This window comes from Dromiciops gliroides, chromosome 1 (genome assembly GCF_019393635.1).
Source record: "Dromiciops gliroides isolate mDroGli1 chromosome 1, mDroGli1.pri, whole genome shotgun sequence".
In the NCBI taxonomy this organism is placed as follows: domain Eukaryota; kingdom Metazoa; phylum Chordata; class Mammalia; order Microbiotheria; family Microbiotheriidae; genus Dromiciops; species Dromiciops gliroides.
Window position 1 is genome coordinate 421533815 of NC_057861.1, and position 23763 is coordinate 421557577.

Genomic DNA, 23763 nt, shown 5'->3' on the forward strand with positions numbered 1-23763 from the left:
ATCATTTAAAATAATCCCTATCTAATGTTTTACGTGTTTTATGTGTTTATTCTCTCTGTTTTTCTGCCTTCCCCTCCCCCATGTGTTGTAGAATAGAGAAGAAGACTATTGTTGAAGGAAGCACTTTATTTTATAGTATTCTCTCTTTTTTATATAATATAGTATCATCTTAAAAATAGCAGAGGCACATTGTGAGGGGGAGAAAGGAGGAATACATTTGTTAGAGGGGGTACATGTGATAGGAAACCTTAGTTACTTTAGAATTTAGTCTCCTAAGAGGGAGCTACTGCATAGAATTGATTCTCGGAATTAGATCTAAGTGCTCTCAGTAAACTTGGAACAGAACCCTTCTGCTAAGACAACTCAATTCTTAAAGGAAGCAAGTTTAGAATTGCTTTTACTAATCTGAAGCTTTAATTTGCTAGGTCTAGATGTTTGTAGGATACTTGAAGTCCTTTGTTGAAAAGCCACAGTGTCGTATAAACAAAAACTCTGAAATGAAAAGTCAAAACTCAGAAAAACTAAGAGTTCAAAGTATTTCTTAAAGGGATGACCCTGAAACTTGAGACCACTGAGGATGCTTAATGCTTCTGTTTAAAATATTACATCAGAAAACATCTTTAGAAATGTTCACTGCTCGTGTTTTAAAATGCAATCAACAAGCTTTTCTTTAGCTTCTTGTTGGACACTGATATATAGTACTCAACCGCTGGTCTATGCAGAACACACTTTTGTGTACACAAGTTGGCTAATTGTTGTCCAACTCAGATTCGCAAAGCTCTGTATTGAAAAGTTGACCTAGAATTTTCAAATTTTTCCCTGTGTAATCTTAGTCATGCATCTCAGATGTTTTTTTTAAGTTTAGAAATAATGTTTTAGTTATATAGTATACCCAAAAAATCCTTTTTTTGTGTGTTAAATAATGCTGCCCACCCCCCTAGTATTTTGATTTTGACTTTAGACTTAGTTTCATCCTTCTTAATGCCACCTCTGTTCCTGACTTACGGGAGAATTTGGTAAATGCTGTTTTTATTTCTAACCAAGTATTCTGAGCAGGGATGATTTTATAACCTTGGATATTTGCTCTTTTGAGGTTAGTTGGCCACCCATAACTTGTTTTTTTTTCTTATTGAAAAGCTGAAAATTTAACTAATTAAACAAACATTCCAACAGTGCCTGATGCACAGCAGTATTGTTAGTGAGTAAAGATGTGTGTGAAAATTCTCTCTTCTCCATCCTCTAATGCATCCAAATACAGAGAAGGAAGAGAATGAGGTGCCAGAGTATTTATCTAGCCAAAGAATATGAGCAGAGGCAAGGTTTAGTAAATAATAGTTTAGTTAGGTCAGACATTACCTTTTGGAAACTGAAATGTTTTCAAAAAAAGTATATTAAGTTCCTGAAACCAGCAGTAGGAACAGCAAGATAGACTCTGGAGCTGGAAATTCTTAATTTAATGCCATTTATTGAGAAAGAAGTGTAGGAGTGACATCAGTCCTGAAGTCTGTCAGATCAGATCATCCCTCCAGTCTTGACTAGGTCCCTCCCCGCCCCCCACACTGTTGTCTTATTTGCATTATCCAATGGAATGGGACAGCACCCTCAGAAATAAATTTTGAAAGTTAGCTATTCAGCAAGACTAATGAAAGAAAATAGCGATAACCACCAAAAAAGCAACATATGCAGAGCTGTGTTTGGCCGACATCAGGCAGGCAGGGTCATTGACTGGTGACTGGCAGGCTTTTGTGGCTTCCTAGTCCCAGCAGAATAAGAACAGGCTGCAGGGCTTCCTTCCCCATCCCCCAATACTTTCCTCTTTACAGTTGGCCAGGGAGTAATTTGTCCAAATGAAAAGGCCTATTCAGGGACTAGATCGGTTTGCTAATTGCATTTGAAAGAATAAAAGCAAACCACAAATTGGCATTTCACTACAAGAAAAAAAAATGGACATGCCAACAAATTCATAAGATTAATTCTATTATTGAAAAATAATTAGGAAGGATAAAGGTACTACAGTGAAAGAGAAGAATGACTTTTAAAAACAATTTTTTCCAGTTCCAAGGGGAAAAAAGCATTTCTAAAAAGTTAAGGCATGCAAAATGCATTATTTTAATACTTGTAAAATAGAGGAAATATGAAAAAGTTTTCATTCCGTTCACTCCATTAGCTTTAGTTTATTATTCTAATTATATTAAAACAAAATGATAAAAAGTCAGTTTTGTTTAAAATGGTTCTAACTCGATTAGGAAACATTAAGTATCTATTGATTAAAGGCTCTTTTCCTTGTCATTTGCATATTGGCAAGGATGAATGTATTGTTTCTCCAAAATCCAGTGGATATGTTATCTTGTTATCATGAACAGGCATGATTGATTATTTGCAAACACTACTAGAGTCTGTGAAAATGTTTGTAAAGCTTCCACTGTGTAAATGGAAGAGAAGCCTTTCACAAATAATACTTTTCTTTCTGGTTTAAAACATCCATTGTTTGTTGTTGTTATTTCATATCTGACTTATTATTTGGGGTTTTCTTGGCAAAGACACTGGAGTAGCTTGCCATTTTCATCTTTACTTCATTTTATAAATGGGGAAACTAAGGAAAATGGGGTTAAATGACTTGCCCAGGGTCACACAGTAAGTGTCTGAGGTGGAATTTGAACTCAGGGCCTCCTGACTCCTGGGCCAGCATTCTATCTACTGCTCCATCTAGTTGCCCTAAGATATCTGTAGTCTGTTTAAATACTGTTTTAATATGCTTTATATGTTCTTTCACTCTGTGCTGTAAGATAATTTCAGCTATGAAAATATTTAGAGGTAATGATGGCAAGATTTTCATCCATTCTTAACTGAAATAAACAGCAATTCAATTATACACATACACACACATATGTAAATATACACACACATATATATGAAAAGACCTATTCTTTCTTTTTTCTGGCAGTGTGGAGTAATAGGCCCTTCATGTTGTTTTACAAAATTCTCAATACTGAAAACACTAGGATTTTCATTTTGATGAAAGTGGGATTGGTATATGAACTGGATCAGTGTTTTCATTGTCATAGGGAATAACTGGATGGGGAAACTCCTTTTATTTTTTCTTTCTTTTTTTTTTTGAAACTCCTTTTCTTAATATAAATTAGCAGCTTCTCCAAAACCTATAGTCGTTTTTTGTTTGTTTGTTTGTTTTTTGGTGAGGAAATTGGGGTTAAGTGACTTGCCCAGGGTCACACAGCTAGTAAGTGTCAAGTGTCTGAGGCTGGATTTGAACTCAGGTCCTCCTGAATCCAGGGCCAGTGCTCTATCACTGTGCCACCTAGTTGCCCCCAAAACCTATAGTCTTAAATAATTGCCTAGGGCACTGAGAGGTTAAATAAATTGCTCAGGGTCACAATGTGTATAAGAGGCAGGACTGGAACCCAGGCAGGTCGTTCTGAATCTGAGACTTGTTTTCTATTTATTAAGCGACTCTCAGTGTCTGAAAGTAACTTAGTGATGAAAATATTCTTTAAAAGTCAGTGTAGTCCATTCTAAAACAAAACAAAATAATTTGCCTATATAGTACCAAATTAATTTGAAATAATATATACCTTGTATCCTGATTACAATGCTACCTAGGTGGCCCAATGGATAGAGCACTAAGCTTGGAATTGGGGTGTATCATCCTGAGTTCAAATCTGGCCTCAGACACTTACTAGCTGTGTCACCCTGGGCAAGTCACTTTACCCTGTTTGCCTCAGTTTCCTTAACTTTAAAATGAACTGGAGAAGGAAATGGCAAAATCACTCCAGTATCTCTGCCAACAAAGTCCCCAAATGGAGTCATGATGAGTTGGGGACTAAAAATGACTGAACAACACCAGTTTAATTTGAAATAATGTATACATTACAAGGCTACCTTAAGAGTATTTATAGGAAAACTTGTGAAGTAGGCAAACTCATTCTTCTTCTGCCCTTTTCCCCAACATAAAGTCAGCCCCTACCAGGGGCTTCTCTTTTCCTGCCTTCTGTCTCTTGTGAAGGAGAACAGTCTGATGAACTCATACAGAATAAGATTGAAAATATTGCTTTTAACAGGTATATTTACATTTTAAAGAAAAGAGTCTTAAAATGATAGTGTTTATTCCAAAGAAATGATTCTTTAATGGTGGCACTTTTCAGGAACCCTTACTGATATCCTAGCTCTGCTACTTAGTACTTGTGTGACTTTGGATAAATGGCTTCTCTGGAACTCAGTTTTCTTATTTATAAAATGGGAGGGTTAGAGGGGCAGCTAGGTGGTGCAGTGGATAGAGCACCAGCCCTGGAGCCAGGAGGACTTCAGTTCAAATCTGGCTTCAGACACTTGACAATTGCTAGCTGTGTGACCCTGGGCAAGTCACTTAACCCCAATTGCCTCACCAAAAAAACCAAACCAAACCAAAAAAAAAAAAATGGGAGGGTTAGTAAACCTCTGAGTTCCTCCTAATTCCTATTATCCCATGATTTGCTATTTTGAATGGAGGTCTTTTCCAGTTCAGATTATCTTCAGGTAAATGAACTAAGCCAGCAGAGAATTTAGTTCTTAATCATGGACCAAAAAATGATTTCTGCTCTATAGAAAATAGTGCTATAATCAAATGTCATTATTTCCCACTTATTCTTTTGTTGTTTTTGTGGGGTAATGGGGGTTAAGACTTGCCCAGGGTCACACAGCTAGTAAGTGTCAAGTGTCTGAGGCCAGATTTGAACTCAGGTCTTCCTGAATCCAGGGCCAGTGCTTTATCCACTGTGCCACCTAGCTGCCCCTCCAATTATTTTTTTATTTTTTTATTTGTTTTTTGCAGGGCAATGGGGATTAAGTGACTTGCCCAGAGTCACACAGCTAGTACGTGTCAAGTGTCTGAGGCCGGATTTGAACTCAGGTACTCCTGAATCCAGGGCTGGTGCTCTATCCACTGCACCACCTAGCTGCCCCCCCCTCTCCACTTATTCTTAATAGAAATACAAAAAAAATAGTCAGGGAAATCGTATCCTTGTGTGAGATAGGAAGAACAGTATGACCCCTGGCTTAAACAATTAGGTTGATCAATAAAGCAATCAATCAATATAAAGTATTCATTAATGCTTATTTCATGCCAATTATTGAACCAAATATTATAGATACAAAGAAAGGCAAAAACATAAAAACAGTTCCTGCATTTGAGAAGCTTACATTCTAATGGAGTTGACACCATGTACATAAATAGATACAAGATGGATATGAATTGGAAGGAAAGTAAATTTAGGGGAGAAGTATCTATCAATCAACAAGTATTTGTTAAGTGCTTGCTATGTTCCAGGTACTCTGCTAGGTGTTGGGGATATAAGAACAAAGAATGAAACAATCCCAACTTGCGATGAGCTTATAGTCTAATGGGGAAGACAAGTACATTTGTAAATATGAAGTAACTAAATACAAATAAATACAAAGTGGTTAAATATGAGGTAGTTTGGGAGAGAAGCCACTAGCATTTAGATGGGAGTGGGGGATCAGGAAAGATTTACTGCAGAAGATGATGCTTGAGGTGTATCTCTAAGGAAGAGAGTAACCATGAGGTAGAAATAGAGAGGAAGTGAATTCTAGGCAAATGGGGTGGTCAGGGCAGTTAGCATGTCATGTGTGAGAAAACTAGTTTGGATGGACTGCACACTGATAAAGGGAAAGTAATGCTCAGTGAAGCTGAAAAGATAGGTTAAGGCCAGATTGTGTAAGGAGTTAAAAAGCTAAACAGAAACATTTTTATGAGATACTAGAAGCAATAGGGACTCACTTGAGTTTATTGAGTAGGATAGTAACATAGATATCCACTTAAGGAAAACAACTTTGACAGTATTATGTTGAATGGGGTAGTGGTAAGAAAGTCCAGCTAAGGATCATTGTAATAACCTATGCAAGGAGGGGCAGCTAGGTGGCACAATGGATAAAGCACCAGCCCTGGATTCAGGAAGACCAGAGTTCAAATCCGACCTCAGACACTTGACACTAGCAGTATAACCCTGGGCAAGTCACTTAACCCTCGTTGCCCCACCCCCCAAAAAATCTATGCAAGAAGTGATGAGGATCTAAACTAAAGTGGCAGCCATGGAAGTTGAGAGGAGGGGTCAGATGTGGAAAATATAGTGCATGTGTAAATACCAAGATTAGGGAACTGATCAGATATGTAGGGTGAGGGAGAGCAAGGAGACAAAGATAACGCTGAGGTTGTGGCCCCGGGAGGCTAGAGTAATAGTGGTGCCTTTAGAAGAGGAGAGGGTTTAGGGGAAAGATAATGGTTTTAGTTTGGGTCATTTTATATATATGTTATATATATGTTTTATATATGTTTATATATGTGTTTATATTATATATATGTATGTGCATGTGTGTGTGTGTGTGTGTGTGTGTGTGTGTGCGTGCACGTGTATAAGTAAACTCTCCAGACCCAGTATCTCCTATGGGCTTTAGCTCTCCATCATTCATTGTATATTTGACATTCCAAAATAGATATTCTGGAGATATCTTGAATTCAAATGTCTAAGGAAGCAAAGGAGACTGAAAAGGCTTGGTTAGTCAGGAGAACCTAGGGGGTTGGGAAGCCCTCTTGTAGAACTTGGTGGGTGATTTTGTTGTTGTTATTAGTTCCTTTTTCTAAAGTTTTTTGGTATGCTATGTTTTGCACAACTGCACATATATAACATACTGAATTGCTTGAGTTCTTAAGGCGGGGATAGGGAGGAAGGAACTTGGAACACAAAGTTTTAAAAATTGATGTTACAGGGGCAGCTAGGTAGCTCAGTGGATAGAGCACTGGCCCTGGATTCAGGAGTACCTGAATTCAAATCTGGCCTCAGACACTTGAAACTAGCTGTGTGACCCTGGGCAAGTCACTTAACCCCAAATGCCTCACCAAAAAAAAAATTGATGTTAGTTTGTTTTTATGTGTAAGGTAGGGAAAATTATAAATAATAAAAAAGAACTTGGTGTGTGAGATATCTTTAAAGATCCAGGATATATGTAGACATGGCTTGAAAATGGTGGTTGAGTAAATATTAATTTTTCAAATAATTGCTTAAATTAATGAAGTCATTTATGTTTTATAGAGCACTTTCCTCATAACTCTGTGGGTTAAGCAAAGCAAGTATTATCATCTCCATTATAAAGATAAAGGAAAGTTTGTGATTTACCCATAGTTACACAGCTAGTAAATGTTAGAGCCAAGATTTGAACTCAGTACTTCTGGCAAACAAGTCCTGACCTTTTCCCATAGTGTCCCTAATAATAATAGTGAATGACTCTGGGTTGCTGTTGTTGGGATGACATATGAAAGCCATGTTAAAAGAAGATTAATCTTATAGTCTTTAGGATGAATTGAAGATGGGAAAAGCATGAAGGCAGTCATTTTTGTGTTGGCTGACCCTGGGGAAAATAATCTTAATTCCTTTCATCTTTATTTTCAATTCTCTTTTTTTGGTTTCTCCCATAAGTTTTTTCATGTTAGATTTTGGAACTAGTTCTAACTAATTCCTAGTGAAATCTATGGTTCCATTTGACTTATCTTAGTTTATTCATTCCTATATAAAGCTTTCTTCTTTGGTATACTATCATTATCAATCAATCACTCAATCAACATAGAGTGCCTGTTTGTGTATTACATTTTATTGGATAGTATAGGCATTTACAGAGTGTGAAGAAGACACCATTAGTATCATAAAAGAGTTTATAATCTAAGATAAATCAGCAGCATATTCCTTATATTCCTTAATCTAACCAGGGGACATGAATGCCCAGGTATACGCTGAAGTGTGGCTGATAGTTCCACAAAGAATGACATACCCATAAAAATAAAAATCAAGGGACAGAGTATAGATATTAGGGTTAGGTATAAGCTAGAGTTAATTCTTGGGTGGTTGTTGTTGTTGTTGTTTCTGGGTAGTCTTCAAGGTTGTGGGATTTTAGTTCTGCTTTCTGGGAGGTAAGGGAAACAGGGGAGCTGTTGCATGGATATCTACCTCAATTAGAGGTAGTAGAATAAGAAATATAAGTTGAGAAGGGGAATGAAAGAAATAGGGTGAGTATATTGGATGGTTTGGGTGATTATTTCTTTTCTTTTCTTTTCTTTTTTATTTTAGTGAGGCAATTAGGGTTAAGCGACTTGCCCAGGGTCACACAGCTAGTAAGTGTTAAGTGTCTGAGGCCGGATTTGAACTCAGGTATTCCTGGCTACAGGGCCGGTGCTCTATCCACTATACCACCTAGCTGCCCTGGGTGATTATTTCTAAGGTTTTTAAGAGATTACAATTGAACAGAGGAGGCACAGGTTATGAGAGGCTGGCATATCTCAAATGAGAGATTGACCAAATGATTCCTTAGTCCTCTTTTACCTTTAAAAAATGTGATTCCAGAATGATCAGGGGTTTTTTATAGTGTGGCTGAAAAAATGTTGCATTTTTGCAGTGTTGTAGGAATGCTAGTGAAGCAGTGATGTCAGGCATGATATAAAAAACGAAATACAGGGGCAGCTAGGTGGCACAGTGGATAGAGCACCAGCTCTGGAGTCAGGAATACCTGAGTTCAAATCCGGCCTCAGATACTTAACACTTACTAGCTGTGTGACCCTGGGCAAGTCACTTAACCCCAATTGCCTCGCTAAACAAAACAAAACAAAACAAACAAAACAAAATACAGAGCTACATTCATATGTGAAACAATAATGTGAGCAGAACCAGGAGTACAATTTATACAATGACAGCACTAAAACATACAACTTTGAAAGCTATAAAAATCACAATCAAGACAATAACCATTCATAATTCCAGGGGAGCAGTGATGAAACATGTTCATTGTTGCAGAGAGATGATACATTTAGGGTACAGAATGAGACATGTTTATAGACACACATACATATATATATATATATATATACACACACACACACAAATACATGTACAATATGTATATACATACATGTATGGAACTTGTTTTACCTGATGGTATATTTCCAAAAAATTGTTTTTTTCTTTGCTTTTTTTTTTTTTGCAATAGGATAGAGTGGGAAGAAGAGAAAAAAGATTTCTGTGCATTTTTTTAAATAGACAGAAGTGGTGCTACAGACCTGAATTTTTACATACACTTTCAGATCAGACCATAGTATTATTAGTTTTATTTCACTGTTTTCCTCTGTGATGAGATTTCTTATGAAGTGGGAGTAATCTGTTAATGTATGTAGTATAAAAATCAATAAAACTGAAAATGACAAAAGAAAATAATATAAACCAGTAATGGCCAGAACTATTAATTAAGAGAGATGGTGTCGTGTTTATAGATGATAAAGAAAAAGTAGAACAAATCAACTCTTTTGTTTCCATCTGCCCCATCAAAGAGAACATTCTAACTGGAAAGAGTAGAACAAGCTTGATTCATGTAGAATTGAACCTTCAGGTAGTTGAAGAGATAGTGAAAGAATACCTAAAGAAGTATATGTCCTTAGGCCCAGATAAGTTATATCCTCGGTTCCTGACAGTGGGGTTTGCTCCTGCTGCTGCTGTTGTTGAAACATGACAAGAAACTTTTGAGAAAACATAAAAAACAGAAGACATGTGAGAAGACTGGAGATACAGAAATAAAACTCTAATTTTTGTAAAGTAGCAAAAAGTAGAAATCACATATGAATAATTTGTTATTGAGCTCTGAAAAAAATTTAGAGTGGATTAGTAAATAGATGGTTTGTGAGACCTTAGAAAAGGAAGCCATGATCTTTGGGAGTCACCATTAATCAGCCCCCTTTCTGAAAGGTTTATTTAACCGATTGGTTCTATAAACAGCTTTTGTTATTCAATCATTTCAGTTGTGTCTAACTCTTTGTAACCCCATTTGGGGTTTTCTTGGCAGATTGAACTCAGAAAGATGAGTCTTCCTGACTTCACTGTACCACCTACCTGCCCATTCCATCAACAGCCACAGAATACCATTGGGATGTCACAGTCATATTTTTGTTTTCTAACAAAGTTTTGTTACAGACGTGCATGGCCTTTGACATATCTTGGCTGTGTGAGACTGAACAAGTTACTTAATTTCTCAGTCTTGTAGGCAGTTCTCTGAGACTATTCAGTACAGAGAAGGCAAAGATGTGCCTGGATAGAAGTTGTTCCTCACCAGAACCTCTCTCCAATCATGAAGTCACAGGTACCTTCTCTATTCCTTGCTCCATATGGATTTCAGTAAGATGTTTGAAAAGACTTCTTTGAAATCCTTGTGGATAGAAGAGAAAAGAGCACCAGACTGGGGATCTGGTGACATTGATTCTAGTCCTGACACTGCTGCTAACTAGCTATGCGATCCTTGTCACTTAAATTCTTGAACTTTAGGTCTTTATTTCTAAAATGACATACTTGGACTAGATGATCTTTAAGGCCCTTTTTGGCTTTGAAGGTCCATGTTTCTAAGCTGGAGAAATGTTTGGCTGAATGATTATAAAACATTGTAGCTTCTTGAAAATTTTAACCTAGAGAATTTTAATTATTGATTGATGCTACGCTACAGGAAGGGCTACAATGTAATCTAACAAGGCTTTGTTCTCAAGCCCGGCTTATCTAAATTTTGTTATTGCTTTTTCTTTCAAATTAGGGATACAGAAAATAGCTGTGTGTGCAGATGACAGAGCTGAGAGTCAGAAGCTAAAAGTTTAGATGACAGAATGAGAATTTTTAAAAATTAGAGGAGGCTGGATGTTGTTGTTGGGTTCATTTTCTAGTCATATCCAACTCTGTGATCCTGTTTGGGCTTTTCTTAGCAACGATCCTGGAGTGGTTTGCCATTTCCTTCTCCAGCTCATTTTGCATATAAGAAAACTGAGGTAAACAGGGTAAAGTGATTTGCCCAGGGTTACACAGCTATTAAGTGTCTGAAGCTGGATTTAATCTAGTGAAGTTGAGTCCAGCTGATTTCAAGTGCAACACTCTATCCATTACACCATGTAGCTTCCCTCAGTCGGAACACTATGCCAAAACCAAGTTGAAATTTAAAGATATGTAATGTCCTTGCTTCTGATTTTAAAAAAATCTAACAACAATAAGATGGAAGATATCTGGCTTGATAACAGCACAGGTAAAAAGATCTGAGGTCTTCACTTGACTACAAATTCAAAGTGAGCCAGTGTTATAACATAGATACTAAAAAACTTAATGCAATTTGAGCTACACGAATAGAAACAAAATGTGCAGAAAAGGAGTCAATAATCCAGTCTCCTGCACTATTTAGACCATGTCTAGAATACTGCATTTAGCTCTGCTCCTCACATTTTGAGATAACCATTTACCAACTAGAGAGTTTGCAAAAGAATATGAGGCGGAGTTTGGAAATCACATCCATATGGAAATAGTTGAAGAAACTAGAATAGTTGTGGAAACTAGGAATGTTTAGGGGGCTCATGATGGTTGCTATCTTCAAATTTTTGAAAGGTTATAGTATAGACTCATTCTTTCTTCTAGAAGGCAGGATGAAGAACAATTAGAGGGGATTACAGGAACTCAGATCTCACATAAATAGAAAGAAGAACTTGCTGATAAAGCTTTTCCATGGTGAAAAAAAGGCCTTTGAAGAAGTGAGCTCCCTGTCACTGGAGATGTTAAAGCACAGTCTGTTGGAGGTCTCATAAAAGCATTACAAGAGAGTATACTATATGCCTTTTTTTCTTCAGGGCAATGAGGGTTAAGTGACTTGCCCAGGGTCACACAGCACTAGATAACTTTTAAGTTTTTTTTGTTAAATTGAAGTTGACATTGAGAAACACAAAAGTAGTTATTTTCATGGACAATTGTTTCATGACCTACTTTTATTCTTCAACTTTTGCTGCCATATTTGCATAGATGGGCCTTCCATATCATATACTTATTGAACTGATCATTTCCTTCCTAGTCAGTAACTGTACACTTGTTCATTTTAACTTCAACCTAAATTTTTTTGCTTCTTCAGCTTCACAAGATTGAAAATTTGTATACTGATCCCCTCATAGAACCTTCTGGCCATCTTTCAAGTTGGAAGAAAAATAGTATATATGTCTATAATTTTCCATCATGACTTTTTAAATTTTTTCATTCAAAACTAGCAATGAAGTATTAAATTTCTATTGGATACTGGATGAGCTCTTTTTTGTGAGGCAATTGGGGTTAAGTGACTTGCCCAGGGTCACACAGCTAACTGGATGAGTTTTTAAAATAACTCATTGAAAAAATCCTCTTAGGTTGATAGTGAATCATTTAAAAACCATTTCAAGATTTAGGGCCTCAAAATAATTTAAAATCTCCTAATAAGATCATAGGATTTTTTTTTTTGCAGGGCAATGGGGGTTAAGTGACTTGCCCAGGGCCACACAGCTAGTGAGTGTCAAGTGTCTGAGGCCGGATTTGAACTCAGGTCCTCATGAATCCAGGGCCGGTGCTTTATCCACTGCACCACCTAGCTGTCCCAAGATCATAGGATTTTGAGAATCTAACGCCCTCATTTTGCAAATGAAGAAATTAAGATTTACAGAGGTTAAGTAATTTGCCCTAGGCCACAAAGTAACAGAGACTAAATTTGAATCTCTCTTCTATAATTCCAAATCCAGTGCTCCTTACATTATATTATGCTGCCTCTCTAAGTAACTGAATTCCCTGTGCTTCTTTCCCCCATTTTATTGAGTCTTTCTTTGGTATCAGAATCAAAACTCATTTTTTAAAAGTCAAGATGCATATCTCCTTTTCCCTTTGTGAACCTCCAGATTTTTTTCTTTAGCAATTTTACTGGTTTTTCAGTTACTTTGAGCTCAACTTCATTCTGGTGATCATCTCATTGGCATTTTTTGTAGTCGTGTATTGTTCTCTATTTTGTTTATTTTCAACTCAACAAAATCTTCTCATGTTTCTCTGAATTTCTTTTCTCAGTCCTTCATACTACACAAGAATGTTTCATTCCCTTCATAAACCATACATGTTTTTTTCCCATACATTCCCCAGTTGATGTGTACAGACTCCTTTTTTTGTTCCTTAATACCACAGAGAATTCTGTTATGCATATCTTGGTATATGCTTTAATTTTGTGCCTATTTTTGACATTTGTAGTATCTCTGAGTCAAAGAATATAGATATTTTAGCCACTTTTCTTGTGTGATTCCAAATATATGTCCAGAATGGTCTGACCACTTCACCAATCTACAGTAGCATCAGTGTATCAGTGTACCTGTCTTCCCACAACTCCATAAGATTTTACAAATGAGTTTATCTCCCTAATGGATGTTGCCCTTGGCTTCTATATCACTCTTACTGGCAAAGAGATCTGTGTTTGGTGACTGAGGTCATTTCTAGCTCTTCTGGTCACCTTGTTATGATGATTATTTTATAAATCTTAGAAAATAGTTAAAATTTGTGTCAGCATTTTTTCTACTTTTTGTTTCCCATTTTTTGGTGTTGACAGCTTGTTTAACTAGGTCATATTGGAGTTGTTTTAGTTGTATTTTTTCTTTTTTGATCATTGCTCTTTTAATAAGTCAGTTGCCTTACTATATATAGACAGCTTATTTGAAAATTGCTTTCCCATCACTACCCAGCCATTTCTTGTCTATTAACATTGTCTATTTCATTATTATGGTTTTTTGGCCATGATATCTTACAAAATAGATAAACATGCAAAGTGACTTTCATGCATACTCTCACTAAAAGAAAATATATTGGGGGGTAGCTAGGTGGTACAGTAGATAAAGCACCGGCTCTGGATTCAGGAGGACCTGAGTTCAAACCTGGCCTTAGACACTTGATACTTACTAGCTGTGTGACCCTGGACAAGTCAACCCTCATTGCCTGGCAAAAGAAAGAAAGAAAGAAAGTATATTGGTATGATAACGTTTTTTTATTGTAAAGCTTTGTTTACTTGGGCTAGTAATATACCTTTTGGAGCCCTCAGTTTTCTTATCTGCAAAATGGAAGAGATTAGACTAGATGAGTCCAAAGTACCTTCCAGCTCCAAGATTCTATGCCTTCTTTCAGTTATTGCCCAGCACCCTATTACTTCCTGCTATTGGATGGATTTCAGTCACTTTTCAAGTATAAAAATTTACTTCAATGGCTACTGAACAAACGAGAAGCTGTAGATTATTCAAAGGGTGATATATTTGGCCTTGTGGATACACATCAAAAACCCTATTAATTCTTGAAAACAAATGTTACTTGCAAATACAGAGTCTTTGCCTGAGTTTTTAAAGCCACATACAATTAGCACTGGCCATTGTTTTAAAGATTTATAATTTCATTGATGTAGAGAACTCTTGATGTGGAAGCAATCTCCAACAATGTGGATTAGCAATTTAGCAGTAACTTTCAGTCTTAGAGTATTATCTATGAGGGGCAGCCAGGTGGTGTAATGGATAAAGCACCAATCCTGAAGTCTGGAGGACTGGAGTTCAAATTCTGCCTCAGACTTACTAGCTATGTGACTCTGGGCAGGTCACTTAACCCTGATTGCCTCCATGAAGCTGGTTAAATTACTTGCCATTTGTGACATAGCTGTTATTTGTCAGAGGCAAGATGTGTAACCAGGGCTTTCTGTTTCTAACATTGCCTCTCAAAAAAAAAAAAAAGGATGTAATTTAATAGTGACAAATGAAAAGTCTTACACTTAGGTTCAAAAATTCAACTTCATAAGAATAAAATGGGGGGAAGTATGACCAAATGCATTTAAAAAAAGATCTGCGGGGTTTTAGTGTTTGCTAAACAGCTAGGTGGTACAGTATATAGAATGCTGAGCTTGGAGTCAGGATAACTCATTTTTCTTTTCTTTTTTTTTTTTTTTTTTAGTGAGGCAATTGGGGGTAAGTGACTTGCCCAGGGTCATACAGCTAGTAAGTGTTAAGTGTCTGAGGCCGGATTTGAACTCAGGTACTCCTGACTCCAGGGCAGGTGCTCTATCCACTGCGCCATCTAGCTGCCCCGATAACTCATTTTTCTAAGTTCAGATATGGCCTCAGACATTTACTTGCTGTGTGGCCCTTAGCAAGTCACTTAATCCTGTTTGCCTCAGTTTTTGCCTCTCTGTAAAATGAACTGGAGAAGGAAATGGCAAACCATTCCAATAGCTTTACCAAGAAAGCCCCAAATGAGGCTGTGAAGAGTAGGACAGGATTGAAACAACAAAAGCTCAATATGAGTCACCAGTGTGCTTTGAGAACCAAGAAGGCTAATGCAATCTTGAGTTGTATTAAAGTAGGCACAAATTCTAGAAACAAGGAGGTGATAATCCCATTTAGGATTTTCTACAACCCTAGGGGTTTTTTAAATAACATCGTATTCAGTCTTACAAGTTTAGTTTTATTTTTTGCTCCTGTTTTCCTTACACTCAATTAAAAATTACACTTGTAGCAACTTAAGTGATACCCCTCAATCCTCCCCCACTTTTTTTTTTCCTCTCCTGGGATTCAGACAACATTTTTAAAAATCTTATTCACACTAACAAAAAAATATTTCCCACAGAGGCATACATAGTTGGGACTTTACATAGCTTAATGTCTAACTTTCTTCCTAGGAGTAATTTAGATGCTTAACAGAGGTACAAGGATTAAAAAATAAATGAACACTAATACCGGCCATGTCCCTGGGAAGCTGGGTGACTTTGGATAGATCTCTCAGTTTCCTTAGATGTAAAATAAGAAAGATAAATCAAGTCACCCTTAAGGGCTTTCTTTAGCTTTGCGATTTATGATTTCCTCACGCTACTAAGGGCAGTTAATATAATCCATGCATCTATCTATTTACTAATAGAAAAGGAGTTAAGCATGTGTGGAGGAGACTAGCATATATCACAATGGATCCTTTTCAGAATTAAGCCTACTCTGTGCCCCTTTGTAAAATCATTGGCAGTTTCCATATCTGAATGTCTCAAAACCCTAACCCCTACTATGCCTGGGATACTGTGTGCTTTTTTGGAAGCTATGCAGCAATAAATAATACTGCTTTGTGTTTTTATAGTGCTTCATATTGAACTATATTATAAAATTTTCAGGGAAAATAATTATTTCTAGTTGCTTAAGGAAATGGAACAGCTTTTTTATGAGGATAGATAGAAGAAAAGATTGATATCCATCAAGGCCAAGAAGAAATATAATTCAAATCAAGAAGCATATAGCTAAAGGGAAAGAAGTATGTATCAACTGGGTTTGAGTCCTGGCCTCAACCCTTCCAAGTGGTATGGCTGTAAGACTCTTCATCTCACTGAACCTAGTTTTCTCATTTATAAAATGAGCATGACAATATTTCCCCTGACCATTTTAAAGTATTGTGAGAAAAATGCCTTGTAAAGTTATACATGAATATTAGGTATTATTATTAGTAGAGTTAAATTAAAAGGAATAATAACCAGAAGGACAATTTTAAGGTAATTTCAAGAAAATACCAGTTTACAGATGTGTAGCTTTTCACTAGGAAGCAATTAGGTTGCTCAGTAGAGAGAGAGCTGAGAGTGAGGAAGAACTAAATTCAAATCCAGCCCATGACACTTATTAGCTATGTGATCCTGGACAAGTCATTTCACCTCTGTTTGCTGTAATTCACTGTAGAAGTAAATGGCAAACCACTCCAGTGTCTTTGCCAAGAAAACCCCATGAACACTGTGGTCCATGAGGTCACAAAGAGCCAGACATGACTAAACAACTGAACTAGAACAACAATTCATCACTATACTATCGTTTACACTTGAATCGCTTAAGCTTTTGTCCTGATCATGCCATACCAACATCCAATTTTGGATTACCCATAATATCCTCCTTCTTAAGTCCTTTTCCCATGCTGGAGAAAATCACAAAAGTACAATAATTGAGTCTATTACAAATTTAGATCACATAGTCTCAAGTGGGCCCCACTGAAGCAAGGCAATTCTTTTACACTTCCATAATAAATTCACTATTCCACTCACCGTGGTATTTATTTCCCACTTTTTCATCCATCTTCAAGCTTCCCAAGGCACCAACTCCTCCTACCCTCTCAGTTGAAGGCCTTATCTCTTATTTCAACTGAAAAAAAATAGAGGCTCTTTGCTAAGAGCTCTCTCTTTATCTCTCTTGATCTTCTCAGATCTCCTTGGCTGTGTTCTCTAATATCTCCACTTTCACTCCTGTCCTCTAGTTCCTTAATCCTGAGCAAGGAAGATAAGGCCCTTCTCCTTGACAAGACAAATCACTTTGCATGAACCTTTAATCCCATCCCCTCCTCTCTTCTCTAGCAGATCATCCCTATCATCATCTCTACTCTTTCTCTAATCATCAGTCCCTACCTTCCTACTGATTCTTTTGCTGCTGTCCACAAACTAGCCCAAGTCTCCTCTATCCTAAAAAATCTTTACTTGACCTAACTGCCCCTGCTAACTGTTATCTTAGCTGTCCTCCCCTTCATGGCTATATTTCTTTTTTTTTTTTAAGTGAGGCAATTGGGGTTAAGTGACTTGCCTAGGGTCACACAGCTAGTAAGTGTTAAGTGTCTGAGGCCGGATTTGAACTCAGGTACTCCTGACTCCAGGGCTGGTGCTCTATCCACTGAGCTACCTAGCTGCCCCATGGCTATACTTCTTGAGAAAGCCATATACATGAGGTCCCTCCATCATCTTACAGATGAGGAAGTTGATGCTCAGAGTGGTTAAGTGAATTGTTCATATTCAAACTGCCAGTAAGTGTCAGAGGTAGGATCTTGAACCTTAATTTTCCTTACTCCAAGTTCAGCACTAAAGTTGTAGCTAAAAGGAAGAATGGCTCATGGGTACTCACTTGGAGAATCATGTGAAGGATTTGGCGGAATTTGGATTTATCATTTGTCCAAAAGAAAGAAAAAACAGCAATCTATAGGACATCTGGTCATTTTGCATTATGATTATTGTGATGAGCATAAGCAAAAAGACTACCAGCTCCTGTATATATGAGAAGGCAGAGAAATTCTCCAAAAAATAAATTGTCTTTAAATTAAAACAACATATACATTAATTACTCATTGACTTCAGTGCAAAAGTGAGCATAACGGGAGGATTGCAAAATGAGCAAGATATGGCTCTGGATTAAGAAACAAGAGAGGACAAGGTTTCTAAAGTGTATAGAAATCTCCATCCTATATATCAGGGATATATTTTTTTTCTCAAAGACTATGAAGAAACTATACATTATAAGCACCAAATACCATCACAAAATAAAATTGACTCTATCTTTTAAAAGAGGAATTGCAGTCGGTTACTGACATGAGTAATGTTTGAATCAGCTATCTGTACATGTAGTCTATCTACTTATTAAAGCAAAGATAAAAACACCAACTTAGAAGAAAGAATAAAAAGGAGATGTGATATAAACTAAAATAGCACAAACCTGACCTGGTTAAAGAAACTGATGATGTAAAAACAAAAGCAAAAATGGGAAACAGATAAAGGAACAGGCATCTATCACTATAGCATACAGAAATATAATTGACATAAAACAATCACCATGAGGAAACTAAAAGAGCCTAGAAAACTCATCTAGGAAACATGAATTTCTTTGCCAAATTAGGAACTATTGTTGTTGCTAAAGGCAACAGTAGTTTAAAATAGAAATTTGTTAGTAAGGTCTTACAAAGAAGGCAGAAGATCAGGAGCAACATTATTCAAGTCATATTTCTGACACATAGTGGATGCGTAATCCTAGGCAAATCACACAATCTTTTAGTGCTAAAGGCAACTCTATAAGACTTTGAATTGCAGAGAAGGGACTGACTAACCAGCATAGATCAAGAGAGTTTCCTCCCAGGGGAGTTCTTCATATCAATGAAATCACAGGTCCCCACCCATTTATTTTAAAAACAAAGAAGAGGAGTGAAGGTAAAAACAGCTTTTTTAAAAAGTTTGGTAAGTGATCCATCAAATCAAGACATCCAAAGGGGACCTAAGGGTGAAATTGAAAGGAGGATTACAAAAAGAAGAAAAATGAAAAAAAAAATCTCACAATTTTTTTTTGGGGGGGTGCACTCTTTTTTTTTTTTTAGTGAGGCAATTGGGGTTAAGTGACTTGCCCAGGGTCACACAGCTAGTAAGTATTAAGTGTCTGAGGCCGGATTTGAACTCAGGTACTCCTGACTCCAGGGCTGGTGCTCTGTCCACTGCACCACCTAGCTGTCCCAGGCCGCACTCTTTTTAAGGACCATGGAGCTGCCATGGTTAGATTCTATCATGTGAGGCAGCATGGAAAGTGTATTGAAGGAGGGCAGGGATTAGAGTCATATGACCTAGGTTCAAAGTCCACCTCTGACACTTACTACCTTTGTGACCTTGGGCAAGTCACTTAAACTTTCTGTGCATCAATTTCCTCATTTGTAATAAATCAATCAACAAACATTTATTAAGTGCTTACTATGTTCCAGGCCCTATGTTAGGCCCTAGGGATACAAATACAATGAATTTTTAAAAACCCTACTTATAAAGAGCATACTTTCTAATAGAAGAATACATATGTAAGTCTATGTAAAAGGAAAATAAAGAGAATAAATGGAAGTAACTACAAAGTACTTAAATACAAAGTCATTTATTTGAGAGGGAGGGCACTAGTAGTTTCCGAGATCAGGAAAGTCTTTATGTTAAAGTCAGGGCTTAAGTTTCATTCTTTAAAAAAAAATTTTTTTTTCTTAAGTTTCATTCTTCTTTTTTTTGGGTGAGGCAATTGGGGTTAAGTTAAGCCTAGGGTCACACAGCTAGTAAGAGTCAAGTGTCCGAGGCCAGATTTGAACTCAGGACCTCCTGAATCCAGGGTTGGTGCTCTAACCACTGCACCACCTAACTGCCCCTTAAGTTTCATTCTTGAAGGAAATGAGAGATTTTGTGGGGCATAGAGGAAGCGGAAGCATGTTCCAGGTATTGGAGAATGGTCAGAGCAAAGGCAAAGAGATGAGAGCTGGGGTACCGAGGTGGGGAACAGAGAAAAGAGCAGTTTGTCTGGAATGCCAAGTACAAGAGAAAGAGGAATATAAAATAATGGAAAGAGAGGTCCAGACAAGCTTCAAAAGGGTTTTAAATGCTAAAGAAAGTTTATATTTGATCCTAGAAGCAATTAAGGAACTGCTAGAGTTCATTGCATAGGGGAGTGACATAATCAAGATCTGCATCCGAGGAAAATCATTTTGGCAGCAATGCTGAGGAGGAGCTGGAGTGTCAGGAAAAATGAAGTGGTTAAGAGGACATTGCAGTAACTGGGCTAAAGGTTAGGGAAGATTTATAAAATGGAGGAATTGGACTGGATCATTTCTAAAGCCCCTTCCAGCTCTCATTGTATCTCCTCCTTATCCACATTGATTCTCACCATTTCCCTCCCAAGGGCATTCTGGGGCAGAAAACGAAGGCTACATTTCAGCCTCAGTCTCTACCTCTGCTTCTGCAGAGCTGGTGATCCACGGTTGTCTCTTCAGGGTATTATTTCTAGTAGAACAGATTGTTACATCGGCCATCATGCTGCTATGACAGGGGAGGACCCACTCCCTCCTCCTAACCTTTACTGTCCTTCACAGATAGCTCTCATTCTTTGTGGTGTGGGAGTTTAGGATGTAGACTTTTTTCTGAAGATTCTTTGCAAACTTTGTGTAGAAGCTAGGAAATTTGTATCCTCACCAAAGGTTGGGAGGTAGGGATTTACAGTAAGAAGACAGAGCCACCATGTTATTTGTTTCAGCACATGTGAATACGACAAAGTAAAAGCCAGGCAGGATCTGACATTACTTTTAATTTAGGTAGCTTTCTTCTAATAAAACCCAAGTGATTTACAAGTGTTCTCCTCTAGATCTAAGCATTCTGGGGAGTTAGTGACAAGGACTATTTACTCCCACTCTAGAGAACAGCTGAAAAGCATCATTCTTTGCTTATATGTAGAAAGTTGCTAATACAAGCATTAAATTCCCCAGAATATAATATTGTTTTATGAATAAGAGAAAGAAGGAAAGCGAGAAAGCAAGACAGAGAGACAGAAACAGAGAAACAGAGACAGAAACAGAGAAAAAAGACAAAGGCAGAGAGATAGAGACAAACAGAGAGACAGAGACAGAAAGACAGAGATTACCATTTGGGTCTAGAAATTATCTGTTTCATAAGGTACTTCCTCTCACTCACTGCTTAGTAAATTACTACTTTAATACCCTATCTTGCATTATACAGTGTAGCTGATGATTCATTAGTAAAGAAACCAAATGATGAAAATCCCACTCCTCTCAGTATTACAGTAAGGATACTGACCAAGCTGTTCCTTATATCTAGCAAGGGTCAACCCAGGAGAAATAGAATAAAGCTATGGATAACCTATATTAGATATACTTTAACTTTGAAGTGTTGAAGCACAATTCCATTTCTACCTTGAAATTTCCCCAGTTTAAATATGAGAGATAAAAAATCCCATTTCATTACAATGATAAACAATTAACTACATAGTACAAATATTTATCATTCCTGAATTTGACTGTCACCATCAGGCTATTTCTCCATTTAATTATATAATCTCTGGGCACCCCTATGACTATTCTGTTTGTCTTTGACATCATTATTGTATGAATTCTCTGGTAAATTCCTCTAACATTTGCATTATGTCTCTTTAATTTGATTTGGGCAGCTTTCAGCAACAGCCAAATCAATTTAGGTGCTTAGGAAAGACTTGTTTATAATAAATGAGGAAACACTTTTCAGGACTGAAGGGTATGAAGTTGGTGAACAGGTTACCCAGAGAATCTCTTTTCCTGAGGCCAATGAAAATAATACAATACATTTTCATGTTGATGGCTTAAGTGCAGTCTTACTTAGAAATTATTTCTGATTTCTCTATGGTCCCATGATCTACCAACAAAGAGAGCTTCAAGGACAATTTGATGCTTTCTTTTGTTTTGTTTTTTGACAATTTGATGTTGAAGTGTTTTTTCCCCCCATTTTTCACTTTGTACTTCCAATTACTTCTTTTCTTCTTCAAACTTCCAATTTCCAGGTTCTATAATGTGTTAGGAGGCATTCCTTGTATTAAACAGCAAATGTAAGTGTGAGGATTTGCTACTTGTGAAAGAGTTTCAACACTAGGGTTTTGCTTCTGGCTTGAGGCCTATGAGGTAGGTGTTATGACAGACTTCTGGTAGCAAGCAGTTCTGCTAACCGGGTCTCCACCCACAGCTGGCCTCATCTGTGCTAATTGTGTCCCTAGAGGGGGGGAGAAAATTATCCATTTTATAGAGAAAGAGTGAGATGTGCCACATTCACTTGCAAATTAGGGTGAGATTTGAATACAGAACTAGAATGAAAAATCCATCCAGGCTATTTTCCTTCAGCATTAAACCCTTTTTACTTATTTTGTATTCTTTATATATTTTGATATAGTACGCTCTTTTCCCCAATAAAAAGTAAACTCCTTGTGGATGGGAGGTATTTTGCTTTGTCTTTTTATTCCCACATAGAATTGGGCCCAGTACATAGGAGATGCTTATTGATTGACTGATTGATTAGGAAAAATAAGCAGCAAGTATTTTCATGTACCATAATTGTATATTTGGCACAGGAAGTTCCAAAATTGCAGAGATCAAAAAAAAGAGAGGAGACTCTATATAGGGGGCTTTTTAAAAATTGGAATTGTTAGAGTATTTGAATCCTCTTCTCAAATGTTAGCATGAAGACCCATGATGTAACGGAACTACATTTATTAAAATTCACCTGTAGTTATTAACCTTCTCATACCAAGAATACAATCTGTAAGACAATGAGAGTTCATCTGAAAATTTCACAATTCCTTGGAAAATCTGCCCACTAAGTTCACCAGAGAGAATTTTACACCAGGCAATGTTGTCCTTTTGCCCCTCTTTTTTCCTTAGTGTAGTGTCAATGTGCTTTGAGATAGTGATTTAAAGACTTGAGCTCAACATCTAGTGTTGGAAACTGGGAGATTTGATCTCATCCCTCCTGGAGAGCCACTCAATAGCTGTGATCCTGGTAGAATACAAGTAGTAGTTTGTTAATTAAGCTCACGCATCATAGTACTGTGCAGGAAGGGAAGAGTTCCCAAGAACTTTAAAGCAAAAATGATCTATACCTTAGGGGCAACTAAGTGGTGCAGTGGATAGAGTGCTGGGCCTGGAGGTTAAATCTGGCCTCAGACACTTACTAGCTGTGTGACTCTGGGCAAGTCACTTAACCCTGTTTGCCTCAATCTCCTCATCTGCAAAATGGGCTGGAGAAGGAAATGGCAAGCCATTCCCATATCTCTGCCAAGGAAACCCCAAATGGGGTCATGAAGAGTCAGACACAATGGAAAATGACTAAACAATGACGATATATGATATACCTTAGTTTCTCTAGGTATGAAACAGGGGCAATGGTTAAGATCATTGTTAATATTCATAAAGAGAAATAATTTAGCACTTGGTTTCAGCTAACTGATATTATTCCCCTTTCAGGTTAACATGTTTGTGGAAGGATTCCATGATGCCATACTTCTCTATGGTCTGGCTTTACATGAAGTGCTGAGGGCTGGCTATAGCAAGAAGGATGGAGGAAAAATCATTCAGCAGACTAGGAACAGAACATTTGAAGGTATGAATTCCTTGTAGCGTTCAGAAAAGAGATGCAAAATCTGAGATCTAATCCCCACTCTATTATTAAATCTGTGACTTTGGACAAGTCATCTGATCTCTTCTAATCTCCTGTGTCACCACGGAGGAAGATCTGCTTTTTATTTCTCTTGATATTCCATTTTTGTATGAAGAAAAAGGAGGCAAATTTTAC

At 37.2% G+C, this 23763-nt stretch overlaps 1 protein-coding gene across 2 annotated transcripts in view; it reads left to right on the forward strand.

Moving 5' to 3' along the window:
• The window catches only part of NPR3 (natriuretic peptide receptor 3), a 79469-nt gene that overhangs the window by 28736 nt on the left and 26970 nt on the right, over positions 1 to 23763 (forward strand). For both annotated transcript variants that reach the window (XM_043976743.1, XM_043976744.1), the window contains exon 4: positions 23436 to 23571. In XM_043976743.1, the coding sequence (XP_043832678.1) occupies positions 23436 to 23571 (136 nt within the window). The remainder of the gene's footprint in view (positions 1 to 23435; positions 23572 to 23763) is intronic.